The sequence below is a fragment of the Octodon degus genome, unplaced genomic scaffold, assembly GCF_000260255.1.
Source record: "Octodon degus isolate 3935 unplaced genomic scaffold, OctDeg1.0 scaffold00042, whole genome shotgun sequence".
NCBI lineage: Eukaryota > Metazoa > Chordata > Mammalia > Rodentia > Octodontidae > Octodon > Octodon degus.
This window is the reverse complement of record NW_004524618.1, coordinates 453,102-468,966: the sequence shown is the minus strand read 5'-3', so window position 1 is coordinate 468,966 and position 15,865 is coordinate 453,102. Positions and strand designations below refer to the sequence as shown.

Genomic DNA, 15,865 nt, shown 5'->3' with positions numbered 1-15,865 from the left:
GCTGGGAAGTGGTTGATGCTGAGCGCAGGGATGGAGGGAGGCTCCGGCAGAGCAAGCAGGGAGCCGACCCTGGGCTGGGGCTGAGCGCTGAGCCTCACAGTCCAAGGCTTCACAGTCCCAAACCCCTGTGAGGCCAGGCAGTCACTGCCCATAGGGAAGTGGGGAACACAAAACCTGCACGGGTCCCTTGAGGAAGGGTGGCTTTCCCTGTCTTATCAAATTCTCTTCACTCTTTAATTCAAGTCTGCTGAGATTGGCCTCCTATCCACAGGCAGCTAATCTGAGTGAGGAGGATGAAGAGGCATAAGAGGGGAAGGGACGGGGCACCTACTCTGTGGGTGACAGAAGGCAACCACCACGGTAGTCTCTGACCCACCCAGATATGCGCGCCCTGTGCTGACAGGTGCATGCAAGCAGAGACTGCTCCCGGATCTCCTAGTGTGGTCTACACACTGCCACTGCTCTGGCCATCACGCACAACTCGACACATTCCCCTCCTGCAGGCACATGCATGCTGCTCTGTGTTCATGCCCCCAGACACCCATGTGCCGCAGACTGGCTGCACTGCAGCCTTGGTGGGCATGGGCTGGCCTTTACCTAGCCACGGTCTTTCCATTAGTGCCCTCTGGAAAACCGCTACTGCTTGCCCTCTCTGTGCCCCCTCTGTGCCCTCTGTGCCACTCCTCCAATACACAGACTCCAGTGGGTTAGGGGCTCTGGCCAGAGTCCTGAATAGCAAGCTGCAGCACCTGGTTTACCAAGCCTGACTCCTGCACACTCCCTGGGATGCTGGAGCCATTGGTGCCTTCCTGGGCATGCAGTCCAAGCTTAGCTAGATGCCCCAGCCCATGTACTCTACACAGAGCCACAGAGAAGCTTCCCTGCAGCAGATGTACACTGCGCCTCTCAGACAACACACCAGCATGGAGCCAGAGACTGCCTGAGAAGTAGGCAGGACACAGCAGGAAAGGAGGGGCCCAAGTTCCTACCCGAGCCTCCCTCCCGCAGTCAGAGCCTACACCGCCCCCTGGGTCCTGGGCCCTCCAGTCTCCCTCCCCTCTCGGCCAACTGTGAGCAGAGAGGCCAAGGCCACGCATACAGGGGAGCACTGGATTTGGGGCTTATCCTCAGCACTGATCCCCTTAACTTCAGTTCTGGGGTCTCTGTATCCTGCCTTCTTTCCCTTCCTCTCAGATTTCCTGACACAACTGTGACTGCCAGGTGGATGTGTCTGTTCCAGCCTGTAGCCTCATCTCCTGCTGTCCCCTGGGTGGACAGCCACCCAGCTGTCCCCTGGAGTTCTCTGTTCCTGGGTCACAGCTGAGGAGAGTGCTGTGGGGACTGACAGAGCAGGGCTCCTGGGCAGTGGCCAAGACTGCAGGTAGCCCGGCAGTGATGTAGATGGCCCCAGAAGCAAGCGCCACCCCGTGCAGCCCTGCTGGGGCCAGCTTGCAGCACCCACGCTGCCACGGCCCTGCCCTGAAGGCCACCGCAGCCTTGGAGGGCCACTGCCAGGCTGTGGCTGTGGTGCCCCGGCTGTCAGGAAGTACCTCACAGCTTGTAGCCTGAGACTTTACGCCCTGGTGCACTTCTCAGTCCCACTCCACTCTCGTCCCTCTTCCTCCTCCCTGGCTGATCTCTTTATTTTCTCCCTTAGCCAACCTGGCTTCTCTGTGGGTGCCTATGCCCTGCTACCAGCTGCTTGCAGCTCTGGCTCCCTCCAAGCCCTTCCGAGACCTTGCGGGGTCCTTAAAAGCCTTGGCTCAGAGGGTGGGATCAGTGCTGCCTTCACAAGCTCCATAGCTGTAGCTGCATGGTCGACTCCTTGTCACATACTCCAACCCCCAACAGCCCTGCTCCTCTCACTCCTCAGCCCCTCACCTTCTTGATCTTGTGGTCTGCACCCCCATCCTTACCCCAGGCATACCTTGTGGCCAGAGGGAATTCTGCTTTCCTCCCTTTCCTTCCCAGAGCCTCTGGGCCAAGCAGCTCCTGCACTCAAACTAAGTACGTACTACTGTTCTGGACAAAGCTGAGGTCGGTGGGTGAGACACATAGATCAGGGGCTGCCGACGGCTGTGGAGGACAGAATCAGGTCCTAAGCTGTGGGTTTTCTTGTTTTGTCAGCAGTACTGCAGGTTTAACCGAGGGCCTTCACACTGAGCTACATCTCCAGTGCTTTTCTTAATCTTGAGACATGATCTTGCCATCTGCTTTGCCAGGCTGAGCCTGCAGAGTTCCAGGCTCACAGGCTTCACTGCCACAGCACCACAGCTGTGCTTGATTTGGCCAACACTGAGTTGTTCAAATCACTTTCCTGAATCAACACCTGTGGCTGGACCTGTCCTCCAGCTCCTAGAATCAGGTATCACTGCCAAGCTCAAAGGCATTTGTACCATGGTCTTGTAGCGACACGAGGTCTCCATTGCTGCCCTTGCCAGACACCAGGCTGGGCTGTATGCATTGCTTTCCTTCCCTACCCTAAACTGGGACCTCTCCAGACTAGAATGCCGCCTGAGTCTCTAACCTACCTTCTCCCTTAAACCACAGAGTACTTTCCATTAGAATTGTTTTTCAGAGCACCTACTTGGAACAAGCTTGGCAAGGCACAGGGACCGTGGTTCAATCCCCCAGCACCACATGCCAGCCAGCCGCGCCCCCTGGTGGGCTGAGCTGGCCACACACATACACACACACACACACACACACACACACACACACACAATAAATGTTAAAATAAAAAAAATTAAAAAAAAAATTAGAATTGTTTTTCAGGAAATGTAAGAAAGGGTCCCACAGCTTCTGTGGCCAGAGGATGAGCCGTCCACTTTCTCCTTTTGATATAAAAACTGCATTCTCAGGTAACAGTGGGACAGGACAGGGGACAGACAGCCAAGGCTGCAAAGCAGCTACAGCTGCAGATCTGGGACTCTGGGAGCAGATAGTGGGACCCTGGGTTAAGGGCTTCCTCTGTCAGTTCTGCTACGAAAGCTGGGAAGTAGGACCTCAGCCCATGTGAGCCCAGAGGGAGCCTCCTCTGCGTGTTTTTGGGGGTGTGGTTGATTGCATCAGTCACTACCATTGCTGCTCTGCTTTCAAACTGTGATAGTGCGGCCCCCAAGCATGGCCTATCACATGCGTGAGTGCCTATCGCATGCGTGAGCATGCCATTCCTCCAGCACCATGGCGCGTACCAGAGGCACTCCAAAACACATGTTCGTTCCCACCACCCCAACTTCCTGTGCTGTCTCATTCCCTGGGCCTACTCTGTCCAATAGTCCTGCACCTGTGCCTACTGGCCTGGAGCCACTGCACTCCCCAGCTATGCCCACAGACCCACCAATCTCCCCTTCTCCGGTCACCCTTGTTTCCTTTCTCCAGGGGCCATTCCTGCCTGGCCCCATCCCTACCTGGCCAGCCCCCTTATGGCCCTCTATTGAACTGCTGTGTTGTCCATTTCCCAGGGACAGGGCTCTAGTTACAGAGTTATTGATTGGTTTTCATGCAGACAGATGGGCCCTTCCAGGGCTCCGTGGAAATCCCTGGCTGTATGGGCTGATTGTTACCTCTCTGGGTATAAGATTGCAGGGGAGACCACCCTCCATGCAGCCCCCTCTGCCCCTGCTGTGGATGGGAGTAAGTGGAGGCAGCTTGAGCACGATAAAAGCAACTGAGAAGGTTACTTATGCGGACACAAGATTTATGCCTCTTCGTACATAATGTGATGGTGTTATTGAGTTCTCAGAACAGTTGGGACCCTATTTATTTAGGATTCCTCCCTTCCTTTTCTTCTTTGCAGCACCCTACACAATGCACCTGAAGCTCTGACTGGGAACAAGCTTTCCCGTCTGCCTCTTCTGAAAAGTTGCCAGCTGAGATAGGAAATCAGGGCAGCCAGCCTCTGCCCTCCCTGGGGGACTAGGTGTGGTTTGGACACCCTCAAGCCAGCCACTGGGGAGACAGTCAGACCAGTGGGATCCCTGGCCAGGAAGCCCAGGTTAAAACTGCTAAGGAAACAAACAGACTTTTCAGGAGGGCAATCTAGCTCATGTAAAAAAAAAAAAAAAAGAACAAAGTTGTGCCTACTCCTAGGATGGCAACTTCTGTAGAGGAAAGACAGTGAGTGAGAGCATGGCCTGCAATAACAGAAAAGAAACTGCCACTTCTGGCCTCAGTGTGCTTGGTGCAGAGTGCAGGGGAGGGTTTCTCTCCTGGTCTTTTGTGAGCAGAGTCATCAGCTTGCTCTGGGCCTGGAGAGCAGAAGCTACACGGTACAGAGAGGGGTAGGCAGCACACGGCTCCATCCTGCTGCCAGGCTAGGCCAGACTCAAGTGTCAAGTCAGGCGCCCTTCAAGAGCTGGAGTTCGGGGGGGAAAGCAGTAGATCCTAGCCCCAAACACGGCTCAGCATCCCCACAGCTATGGATGGAGTGCATGCTCTCCACTACTTGGACAGGCAATTACCCACAGACACTCCCTGTCAGTGTTCAGCCAAGACCAGAGAATAACACAGCCTGGAATTCTTTAATGTAGTGCTGGGGCTGCCACCTCCTTGACACCAGCACTGCTGCAGCTAGGAAAAGGCCTGCAGCCACTTGGGGCTCCTCAGGCTGAGGGAAGGACCAGAGGATCATGGCCAGGGAGCAGGAGCTCCAGGAGGCAAAGATTGTAGGGCAGGTTTGGAAGTGATGCCTGTCCTCATCCTTGGGGACCGCCAGCGACCCTAGATTTTGTAGGCATCTGTGCTGCCTGTGTTCCCTGACCAGAGCAAAGCTGAACAAGAAGACTGTACCCAGGAAAGCTCTGCCTGCAGTCAGTTTCCAGCCATTAACAAGGGGACTTGTCTACCTTCCTGCCACACGAGTCTCCCACTCTCAGGCCATTCCCACACCAGCTTCAGTCTGGGGTCAACTGTTCAGAAGTACCTGTTCTCCCCAGTAGCACCGATAGGCTGAAGAGTTACAACTCCACGCCCAGTGGTCAGTAACTCAGCATTTGGAAGGATTCAGATAAATCTCATGTGCTGAGTTACTCAGTCAGTTCCCAGGATTTTGGATGTGGTCTCTGAGCATGGCAAGGCTTCCTGACCCATTCCTGTTGCCCAGACAAGCCCTTTTGCCAGTAAGATTTGCTAATGAGAATGTAGTTTGATCCTCCAGCCTTTCTTTTGATAGGATCAGAGAGTACCAAACCCACTTTTCTTTTTTTTTGGCAGAACCAGGGATTGAACTCAGGCCCTTGCACTTGCCAGGGAAGCGCTTATTCCACTGAGCCATCTCCCTGGCCCCCCACTTTTCTTTTTTCTTTCTTTTTTTTTTTCTTTTTTTGGAGACAAAGTCTCGCTATACAGTTGGGGCTGGCCTTGTGCTCTCTTTTGTAGCCCCCTTGCTGGTCTTGAACTCACAGAGATCCTCTTGTCCTAACTACCCAAGTACTGGAATTACAAGCATGCACCACCATGCCTGGTTCTGGGGCCTCACACTGCTTCCCCAGGGATCCAGGGCGGAGACTGCATAGCATGCAGGGCTAGGGTTCAAACTCAAGTCCTTATGGGCTGGGGAGATGGCTCAGTGGAATAAGCGCTTCCCTGGCAAACGCAAGGGCCTGAGTTCAAGCCCCGGTTCCACCAAAAAAACCCCAAACTCTAGTCCTTGTGCTTGCCAGATAGGTGCTTATGCCTCTGAGCTATCTACCCGCTCTCCCAAAGCCACTTTTAAAGCATGAAAAGCAATAGCGTTTATAGCCATAACAGCATATTTCAAGTGCAGCAACAGCATCTGTTTTGGGAAGGAACAGATGAAAACCTTTGGCTCAGGTTAGCGAGTACGCATATCTCTTTTGCCAGTGTAGGCTCCTGCCACTCTGACACATAACTATTAGGAAGGACCCAAGTGCAGAACCACTTGTGAACAGTCAGGCCCAGGACTCAGAAACTACTCATTCCCACTGCACCATAGTTTCTGCACAGAGGAAAGTCTCCAGCAGAATTTTCAAAGCAGAGCAAGGACCAAGTTCCTGGAATAACCAGCTATACTAGCCTTAGACAGGTGCAAAGGTACCTGTCATCCCAAATAAGCCTTTCCTTTCAAAACAGAGCAGGAAGTACACTAAGGGTGGGGTGTCAGAGGCATCCCCATAGCACCCTGGGAGATCCCTGGGTTGTTTGTTTTTGTGTGTTTTTTTTTTTTTCCAAAAGTGAACCTTGCAAATCTCTGCCCAAAGCAAAACTGAGGACAGCATGACCATGCCTTGTTGGCTAAGCAAGCCCTGAAACCTACATGCAGGCCCAGGGGCTTCTCCACATGCAGTTGTGCTTGCCGGAGGAAGCGCTACTCCTCCACAGCAGGAACAGGGCCCTGTACCCCCCCAGGCAGAGGTGTGAGAGCTGTCACCTGAGGCTCTTCTTCCTCCCACACTCAACCCTGGGCAGCTCACACAGCCTTCTCCCAGTGCTGGTGGCTACAACTAAAGACCCCTAAAGCTCCACTGAGGGTCACCTGTTTCTGCTCTCTGTGGCTTTTCAGGATAAAAGTTTTCCAAGCTGCGTCTAAGCCAGCTTGTTAAAACATCTCTGTTAGTGAGCGGTGTATGTTGGGGGAAAGAGAACAAAGGGTTCAAGGAAGGGCTGCTGCCACATCTGCCTTAGCTGTAGACTGCTTGGGGCCTTCCAAAGGCCAGAGAATCTTCCACAATGAACAACTCTCTTGAATGTTCTCCAGAACACCGCTATCCAGCTGGGCACATGCTCCTCAGCCGGCCCTAGCCCCTCTGCACACATGGCCTCAACTCCAACTGACAGTCAGGGCCAGGAATCAGTCAAAAGTCATGTTCAAGCTGACTCAGAAGGCAGAGTCTTTCCCTTTCCCTTCCTTACTGCCATCCCTGCCCTATCTTCCTCCCAACTTTTAAATACCAAGTACAAATTACTCTCCCAAACCAGAGTCTTTCTCTAGCCTCTTTGGAAGATGTTTGAATGCCAAACTGACATGTTTTCAATACCTGGCTGAGCCAGGCCCAGGGAGCTGGAGGGTTCAGGGGTGCATAATCAGCTGATCAGCATTATGTCCCTGTTCATAACTGAATAACCATGTTAATGCAGATGGCACACACTGGGATGATCTCTGGGGTTGCCTCGCAGTACATCACAGCACACGTGTGGCAGAGGGAATCTTCTTTAGCCAAGGTACATTCTACCAGCTAATTTTGCCTGCTGTTTTCAGGATGATTTGGGATAATTCCACATCATTTTTGAAATATTAAAAAAAACCTGTTGGGGCCGGGGAGATGGCTCAGTAGGATAAGCGCTTGACCAGCAAACACAAAGATCTGAGTTCAATCCCTGGTTCCACCAAAAAAAAAAAAAAAAAAACCCAAAAAACAAAAAACAAAAACAAAAACTGTGATAGGTGATGCCAGTTGTAAAAAAAAAGTAACACCTGAACTATTGGTTGACCTCCTAATAACAAGCCTGTGAAGAATGCAGAGAATAAGGGCATGAAACTCAGCCCTTTTCTCATTTGAGGGTACTTTAAAAAGTGGGGCTTGCCTCTGGCCGGCCACGATTTGCACAGGGTCTCTGTGTACAGTGGTCGGATTATACAGCTCCATAATTCAGAAGCCAGCTTGGGCTCCGAGTTTACCTGTTGCTTTCCACTGTGTAGCCATGACAGAGAAGCATGTGGCATGCGGTCAGATCGCATATGTATGGAGGGTGCCATGGACTTTCTCAGAGAGTCCTCTGGGGACCTAACTATTCTAGATATCCAGCTAATTTTGGTCCCTGTCACCCCATGTGTTGTCATCAGTGCAAAGATTTCACTCTCAAAATTGTCACCTTAGGCATGTGAAGCATCCTGCAAAATTCACTCTCAGGATCCCAGTTCTGCCCGCTGCCTGGCACCTATCTCCTTGTCCAGCTCCTCCACTCCCTGCCAATTGCTGGCTGTGGTTGGCATTTGCTCCACAGGCCTGCATGCTAGTGCTTCTAGGTCAGAAATTTGTTCAGAGCTAGCTAGCAAGACCTGGGCTCCCGGGAGGCAAGCTTTGTGGGTGTGGTGAGGGAGCTAGGAACGAGGCTACCCCAAGACAGAGTCATGCCTTAAAAAAGGGTAGTCTGTTTGGATGTGACGAATAGACACTGGCTACTTTAAAGGTTTCACTACAGGCTGTGATTGTCTCTAGATCCCAAGGCGTGTAATCTTGGAGTCTTAATTACCACAAACACTTGCGTTCATTTCCAGGATACTAGTGGGGAGAAACCTGGCAGGGAATACCAAACCCTGAACTGGGGACAGTTCTGTCTGTCTGCCTCTCTGTCTTGTAGGTACCCTCTCCCTGCCAAACCACTTTAGGAAAGGAGCTGGAAGAAAGGCAGAGGCTGAGATCTCCAGCATGCAGGAGCCAAGAACTGAGGCTTGTGGACTAGGCCCAGGGAGGTTGCTCACCTGTTGATGGAGGAGACGCTGGGCACCGTGTCGTTGTCACAGATGCCCTCAGCCAGGAGCCGGTCACGGATCTCCCAGGCGAACATGGTTGGGTTCTGTCGCTTGTATTCAGCAATCTTGTCCACCACTTTGGGCGTTGCCACTTTGGGCTTAGAGCCACCGATCACACCAGGCTTGATGCTGCCAGTCTCGTAGTACCTGTGCCCAGAAGCCGGCAGCTGGGTCAGCGGAATCCAATGGCCGTGGGTTTTGGGGTGGGGGAGCTGCAGGCTGTAAAGCCACTGAGCCACTCTCCCTCCCACCACTCCTGAAGCAGCAGCATGCAGGAAAAAGGGCCATGTGGCCAAGCCAACTTCCAGAGGATGCCTAGCTAAAGTGGGGGACTGCAGGAGAATGACAAGAGGCAGCCACACCAGGAGCTGGGCACACCTGTCATCAAAGCATGTGCCCCTGAAGGGCGAATCTGGGGCTGAAACACCATCTCCAGTCCTTTCCTACCTCATGCAGGGGCCCCTGTGGGAACCAGGGCCCTCCTTCTGCCTGCCCAGTGCAGCTTCCTCTCTTGGGATCTGCTTTCATATCCACCCACAACATTCCTCTGACCACCACCTTAGCTCCCTGGAAGATAGCCCTTTCCCTTTCCACACCAGCAGTGGGAGCCACCAAAGGCCCAGGAGCAGGGCCTGTGCTGGGTTGACCCTACTCTTCCAGGGTCAACCTTTTGAGCACCCTTCCCAAATGCAATAGCTAGATCCCTGGAGCTGGAGAATCTCTCTCCCACTCACAGCCTCAACTTTTAGCCAAGTCCTGAGCTGAGAAAGGAGACAGGGCATCTCCCCAAGGCTCCTGCCCTCACCTGCCCAGGATTTTGCTGACACAGCCATGGCTGACCCGAAGCTGCCTGGAGATGTCGCAGGGCCGCACGCCCTGGTGGGCCAGCTCCACGATGCGCTGCCTCACCACGTCAGGCAGGGGTCTGCCGTTCACAAACACCCCCCCAAGCTGGTTCACACCCCCGTGCCCTGCTGGGGAGAGACAAGAAAAAGACAGTACCCCACACACAGCAGGGACCAGCCATTAGTCAGGGTCAAACCCCAGATCGGGCAAGGGGAGCAGGCAGGGGTGAGGGTTGTGTCCCTGAAATCCCACGATTTGGTGGTGCTGATCAATATGAGATTAGGGATTGGAACCACCAGGAAGAGTCGCGGGTAGAGTGCTGGGAAAGCAGGAGTGAGACCCTAGCTACCGGCAGGAAGAAATGAGAGGCGATTGGAAAAGCTGGACAGAAAAGACGGGAAAGAGAGAGAAGACAGCCTAGGGAATGCAAGAGAGAGAGGAAGGGCCAGCCGGCCGGGCAGGTTGGAGTGCAGGGCTGGGAAGCTGGCGTTCTGGGGGGTCTGCGCAGCTCACTCTGCTCCCTTGAGTCCCAGCCCAGCCCAACTAAGTGGCTAGGTCTCACACAGCACCTCTAGCTCCACACCTCTTCCTTTGTGTTTATTTTCAGTCGTTATTGCACTGCCTCTTTCTCTGTGGTTTTTGTTTGTTCCATTTGGTTTTGATCTTTTTTTTTTTTTTAATGTTTCCTATCGTTAGATATTCGGGAGCCACATTTCCTTCTCACCTCCCTGGTGTCTGCTGTGGGGGGCAAAAGCCAGGTGAAGCGGAAGGGACAAGGGCCTGAGACAGGCCTCTGTCTCAGCTCGTCGCCCGGGAGACAGAGGCGAGGTTGAAGCGGCGCGGGCCGCGAGGCTCGGTAGCAGCCAAAACGGACCGCGGGCTGCTTGGTTCGCACGGCCGCCTGCCATGCGGGCTCCGCATCGGTCCCGCCCGGGACCCCCGACCCAGCCTCCCAGTCGGGGAGACAACCTACGCAGCCGGGCCGCCAGTTCGAGTCCCTCTGACCTCTCAAACCCGGCAGCCGCCCGGAGAAACGTGCACCGGTGCTGGCTCCCTGGATACAGGAGCGCCTCGGTTCGCCCTGCGCTCGCCGGGCTGCCGACCTCGGAGCGAGGCGGCCCAATACCAGGCTGCAGCGAGCTCAGCCCCTGCCCACCGAGCCCACAGCGCCTGGAGACCCCGCACCCGGCGCCCCGCCCGCCCTGCAGGAACCCAGCGGTCGCCTGCGCCCTCCTCGCGGCCCGGGAGCCCCGCTAACCAGACACAGCCCCGCTGCGGCCCGGAGTTCGGAGAACGCGGGTCACTCGCGCCGTATGCGCGTCTCTCGTCGGCCCCTTCCGGAGGCCAACAGCTAGCTCGGGGGAAACCCCGAAGAGGTGTCCGAGCCGGCGGCCGGAAGTCGGGGCCTCTATTTTTACTGTGCCCGGGCTCCCGCAGTCGCCTCTTTCGTCTTCCCTCCGCCTAACCGCGACCATTAATAATTTAGGCCCCGGGAGAACTCGCGTTACCGGGACGAAAAGGCGGCAGCTGCGGGCAGATTAAGGATGAATAATTCAGCCTCCCCGGGCTTCAGCCCGGCCCTCCAGCCCAGTCTAAGGGCCCGGGACGAGCGGGCCGGCGGGGTCCGAGGCCGCGGTCTGCGGGGTGCGGAGTCGGCCCGAATGCAGCAGCGCCGCCGGGCCGCGGGGCTCCTCGCTCGCCGAGGCTGCGCCCGCCGCGGCACCTCCTTGGCCTTCCTCCCCGCGGTCTCGGGATGGTCCCCGAGGGCGCCTGCAGGGCACCGTCCGCAGGAAAGCGGGCACGGACACAAGCCGCGAGGCGGGCGGCTGGGCAAGCACGGCGCTGACCGGCTCCGCTCCCTCCAAAAACGAGCGTAGCTTCTCCGCAAGGTCAGGAGACTCCAGCGGAGGGAGCCTCCGACTTGGGCTCCCTGTGCTGGGAATTATCTAGGGCGATGTGTTTATCTCGGGAGCAGTTTTTAAAGGCCCGCTTTAAAACTAAATATACGAATAGAGAGATACACAACCTCTCCCTCCTTGCGCTCTCGTTTTAAACAGAGGGCCAAGTCGGGTCTAAAAAGTTTCCTTGTGAAAAGTTACAAAATAATCCTTAATTATTAATCTACAGATGAGTAGAGGTTTCTGTTCAGAACCTACTTGTCTTTTTCTTTCTTTCTTTCTTTTTTTTTTTTTGAAGCACCTGCTGAAAATCTCATAGATAGTTTTCCAAGGTAAAGAATTAGCTAGCATGAATGAGATAAATTCAAATTTTATTAAAATATTTTCTCCTTTTCCTGTTTCCTCTCTCCCCTTACTTTTCCATAAAATTCTTTCAGTTTTCTCTCTTTGATTGCCTTCCCTGTGTTTTGATTTCTTTCTTGCTTCCCAGCGTTGGCATTTGCCTTTCTTTTGTTCTTTGCCTCTCATTTTTCCGCTCTTTGAGGACCTCCTGGCCAGGGTGCTGGTCACCCAATCCTCTGCAGGGAAAAGGAGGTGCTCGAAGCCTGCAGGGCAGAGGGCAGAGCTGCCTCTTCCTGGGAACTGCAGGCGTGCTCTCTCCCAGACTTTGATTTCTCCTCGGGCTGCTCTTTGTTTTTAGAGCATCTCTTAAGGCAGAGGCAGGGAAAGAGGACCACTACACCCTGCCAACCCCAGAGCCCCAACTCAAAAGGAAAGGAAGGGAGACAGGGGAAGTAGGAAAGAAAAGGTAGGAAAACATTTCAAAGCAGTTCACAAGAAGCCTAACCCAGGCTGGGAGGGTAAGAGATGCTGAGAGCCCAGGTCAGAAGGGGGCACCCACCGCACGCTCTTAACCCACTGTCCTCACCCTGAGCTTGCCCAGCTAGGACTCCTCCTGGAAACCCACAACTCAAAGTTTGAGAAAGGTGAGAGGTGGGGAGGGAGAAGAGGGGAGAGGCGACCACAACCTAACAGCCTGAAAAGTGTCCGGCAGACAGTTCTCCAGCCCAGGGCAGAGACCTCCTACTAGAGGTGGGAGGCAGGCACAGCCGACCGCAGCGGACCCCATGACCTGGGAAGGGCCAGGTGGAAGGAGCAAAGGCAGGGGGACCAGCGCAGGAAGGAGGAAGGCTACAGAGGCAAGTGCAGGGTGGCAGAAGGCAGACAGGAAAGAAGCTAGAGGTTAGGAAAAGAGGCAAAGAGGGACCGGAGAAGCTAGCCCGTCCTGGCCTCGGGGAAGGGACTGCGCAGGGTCGGGGGCGCACAGGGTCTAAGCAGGGGCAGGAGTGGGACAGGGGACGGGCGCGGTACTCACGGTGCATCGCGGAGAACGGGTCTGCTTTGCAGTGCATATCCATGGGGAGACAGAGGAGCGGGAGCAGCGCGGCCGCCGCCGCCGCCGTGTCGCCTCGAAAACTCAACTTCAGGACTTGAGGAGAAAAGGGAGGGCGGTGGGGAGGGAGAGTGAGCGGGCGCCCTGCGGCTGCGGGCGCGCGGGGCGGAGGCGGCTCTCTGCTCCAAGCCGGACTTCCCGGCCCGGTACCGGGTCGCGAGCCGCTGCGGCCTCAACTTGCCACCGTCGGGGCGCGGGCTGGGCGGTCAGCAGCGCGGCCCCTGGGTTACGGGCCGGGCCGGGGACACTGGGGACGCATGGCTCGCGCGGCGGCTGAGGCTCGCTTTCCCTCGGCGACCCAGCCCCCTGTCATCCGAGAGGCGCGGGTCGGCGGGCGCCGGGAGGCAGCGCGGCAGTTGCCAAGTTGGAGAAGTAACAGTGACCGAGACGTCAGGGGGGCGCCGCAGTGCGAGCCGGGCCGACCCCCGCCCCGGAAAGGGCGCGCGGCGCGGGCCGAAGGCGTAGGGAGCCGAAGAGAGCCGGCTGCGCGGGGTTGGCCCCAGGTGGGCTGCGGCTTCGAGAAGCCTCGGCCGGAGACTGGAGCCGCGGCTCCCGGCGTGTGTCTCTCTAAAAGCTGCAAAGCCCCTCCAGACCCCCCTCCCCGCGTTGGGAGATGGATGACTTGTCAGACAAAGGCAATAGATTCCACCACTCTGTGATTCGCCAGCGCCGGGGCCCGAGCTCGGCGAGGAGGGCCCGCGCCTGTCACTCGGCGCCGGGCGGGGGCGCGGGGGCGGGGGGTCGGGGGCGCGAGCCGGAGGAGGCCGGGAGCCCGGGATTAAAACTACACCGAGAAGCGAAACTCGCGACGAGATAAGCGTTAGATAAGGATAAAGGGCGGCCCGGCTGATGAATATTCCGGCGGCGCGGAGGCCCGGCTGGCGATCCCGCCCCTCAGCGGCCCGCAGGGCCAGCGCCTGCCCGGCCTGCGCCCCGAGTCCTAACCCTGCCCTGGCGCTGAGTGCCTCCCTCAGCTCCGCCGGGTTTTCCCTTCTCTCTTCGGCCCAGCCTTTTCGGCTTCCTCAGATGCCTTCACACCCGTGGACCCCAGTCCTCCCTCGGGGAAATGCCCAGCAGGTTGTCCCTTACGTCCCGTGCGCACTTGGAGCAGGGCCTCCCTCGGCCCCGCGCCCACCCGGAGCTGGGCGTCCAGAACGCCCGGTCGAGGATCAAGTTGAAGACTCCAGCGAGGACCCACCTGCCTCGGTGGGACCGGACGGATGGCGGTGGAGCCCGGGAACTGGGGTCCCAGACCTGGGGAGCGGAGGGCAGGGAAAGAGGCTGAGGAGCTGCAGGCTGCGGCGGAGCAGAGGCCGCGGGAGGCTGGACGCAGTCTCCCGGCTGGAGAGAAGAGGCTCAGAGCCGCCGAGCGCCGCCCCTGCCGGCTCTGAGGTCCGGGTTGCGCGGGCGGGCGGGCGGGCGGCGCTGCACCGGTCTGGCCCCACTCCCGGCAGAGCCGCCGGCCGGGCCCCCGCAGCCCTCGCCCGGGTCCGCTCGCACGCGCGAGGCAAGAGCAGCCCTTTGTCTCCTAACTGGTTAAGTACAGAATATCCGGGAGATCTTTATGAAATATTTTCCCTCGTCTCATAAATCATCTTGGCACTTCAGCTGATGTTTTAACTCTCTCTCCGTCCTTCACTCCCTCCCCCCTTCCCTGGGTCTGCGAAAGGACGGCTGGGCAAAGCCGCGCGGGGCTGCGCTTCCTCCGGCTCCGTCTGCAGTCCGGCGCCGACGGAGTGAGGGCCGCCAACTAGTGCTCCCGACCCTCAGGCCGAAGCTGGGCAGCACGAGGACGGGGCACGCACCTGCCTGACTCCTACCGGGCGTCTCGAACCCTGGTTTTTGAGGATGGGTCTCGGGCCAGGCTCAGCCTTCCAAGGTTCTGAGCGTCTCACTGCTCAGGGGGCTGGGTCCGCTGAGATCAGGGCATTCATTCTCCCTCCCGATTGTCCAGAGTCTGACCAGCCTAAGTCACCGCAAAGTAACTTCTAAGAAGAAAACAAAGCCACTTCCCAGTGCCCTCACTCTGTCCTTCCCCCAACCCCACCCCGCGCGCCCCGAGCTCTAGCCTCTGCTCCGCGGGCGCTGGGGCAGATTCCCCCCGGCTGAAGGCTGCAGGAGCAGGGTCCTCCGGAAGGTCAGTCGCTTCCGCTCAGTGCCTGCAGATGGCGCTCCCGGGTTTACTTTGGCCTCACAACCCCCAGGAATACTCACTGACTTCACTGGGGGGAGCGGGAGAGGAAGAGCTTCTGCAGCCCAAAGGGACCCGCTCCCAGGCTTGTGAGACGGGGCTCCAGGGGGCTTCCCAGAGTCTCTAGCAGGGGGCACGGAAGAAGGGTCCTTATCTGAGAGAAGCTCACAAGTAAAGGAGGAGGGAGCCCTTGTTCCAAGTCTTCAATGTTGATGACCCTGTAAATTAAGTCTGAGCTACTGGAGGAACAAGCCCAGGTAGGCTCTTCCCCTTCACACATACGTTCAGAATGTTCTAGAAATCAAAAGAGGCGCCCCCTACCTCACACATACTATGGAGAGTGTGCTTGGACAACAAACATTTTCGCATACTGGCCCAGAGAGGTTTTTCACATTTTGTGGGAGAGGGGACTGACGTAAGTGCTGAAAGTTACGCTTATACACCTATTATTCGTATATACCCGCTCAACGTACAGATCCTTCCGTGCTAGTCCAGTCCCAAGGACCCCAGAGTCACCCACCCGCGAGGCCGGCCCTCACAGGGACATGCAGTCCAGCGGCTGTGCTCCTGGGCAATTCGGAAGCCCCGTGAGCCTGGCTCTGTCTCCTCTTGGGGCTCGGGGAGGAAGGGCTGGCCTGCAGCTTTCTGTTTTCTCCTGCCTCTCCCTTTTTTGCTCTTCCTTTTCTTCTTCTATAGAGTTTAGTAAAGGGGAAAAAGGTAAGAAAAAAAAAAAAAAAGGAAGAGTGAAGGGGAAAGAGGAAAAGAAAGAGAAAGAAAGAAAACAACCCAACCCCAAACACAACCCCGGCTCCGACTTGTCAGGGTTGGTTGCTTTTCCTGTCTGCCTCTAAATGAACCTTTTCTCTCTGGTGCTTTCAAAGCGGCCCTTCCACCCCCCAACCTAGGGGCATTTACACTTCAAACAAGGTTCCCGCCTCCCTGCGGAAATTTAAAGGCAAATAAACTTTTGGGGAGTTGCTCTG

The 15,865-nt window shown here is 56.4% G+C and overlaps 1 protein-coding gene across 6 annotated transcripts in view; it reads right to left on the bottom strand.

Moving 5' to 3' along the window:
- Positions 1 to 15,865, bottom strand: part of Pax2 (paired box 2) — an 83,699-nt gene that overhangs the window by 60,614 nt on the left and 7,220 nt on the right. For 2 of the 6 annotated variants that reach the window (XM_023715633.1, XM_023715635.1), the window contains exons 2-4: positions 12,614 to 12,727; positions 9,300 to 9,468; positions 8,444 to 8,641 (exon numbers count right to left, since the gene is read on the bottom strand). In XM_023715633.1, the coding sequence (XP_023571401.1) occupies positions 8,444 to 8,641; positions 9,300 to 9,468; positions 12,614 to 12,656 (410 nt within the window). In that variant the 5' untranslated portion in view covers positions 12,657 to 12,727. Of the gene's footprint in view, positions 1 to 8,443; positions 8,642 to 9,299; positions 9,469 to 12,613; positions 12,728 to 13,889; positions 14,467 to 14,496; positions 14,714 to 15,865 lie in introns of those variants that run through there. The other 4 variants (XM_023715637.1, XM_023715638.1, XM_023715636.1 and 1 more) reach the window with 4 other exon arrangements.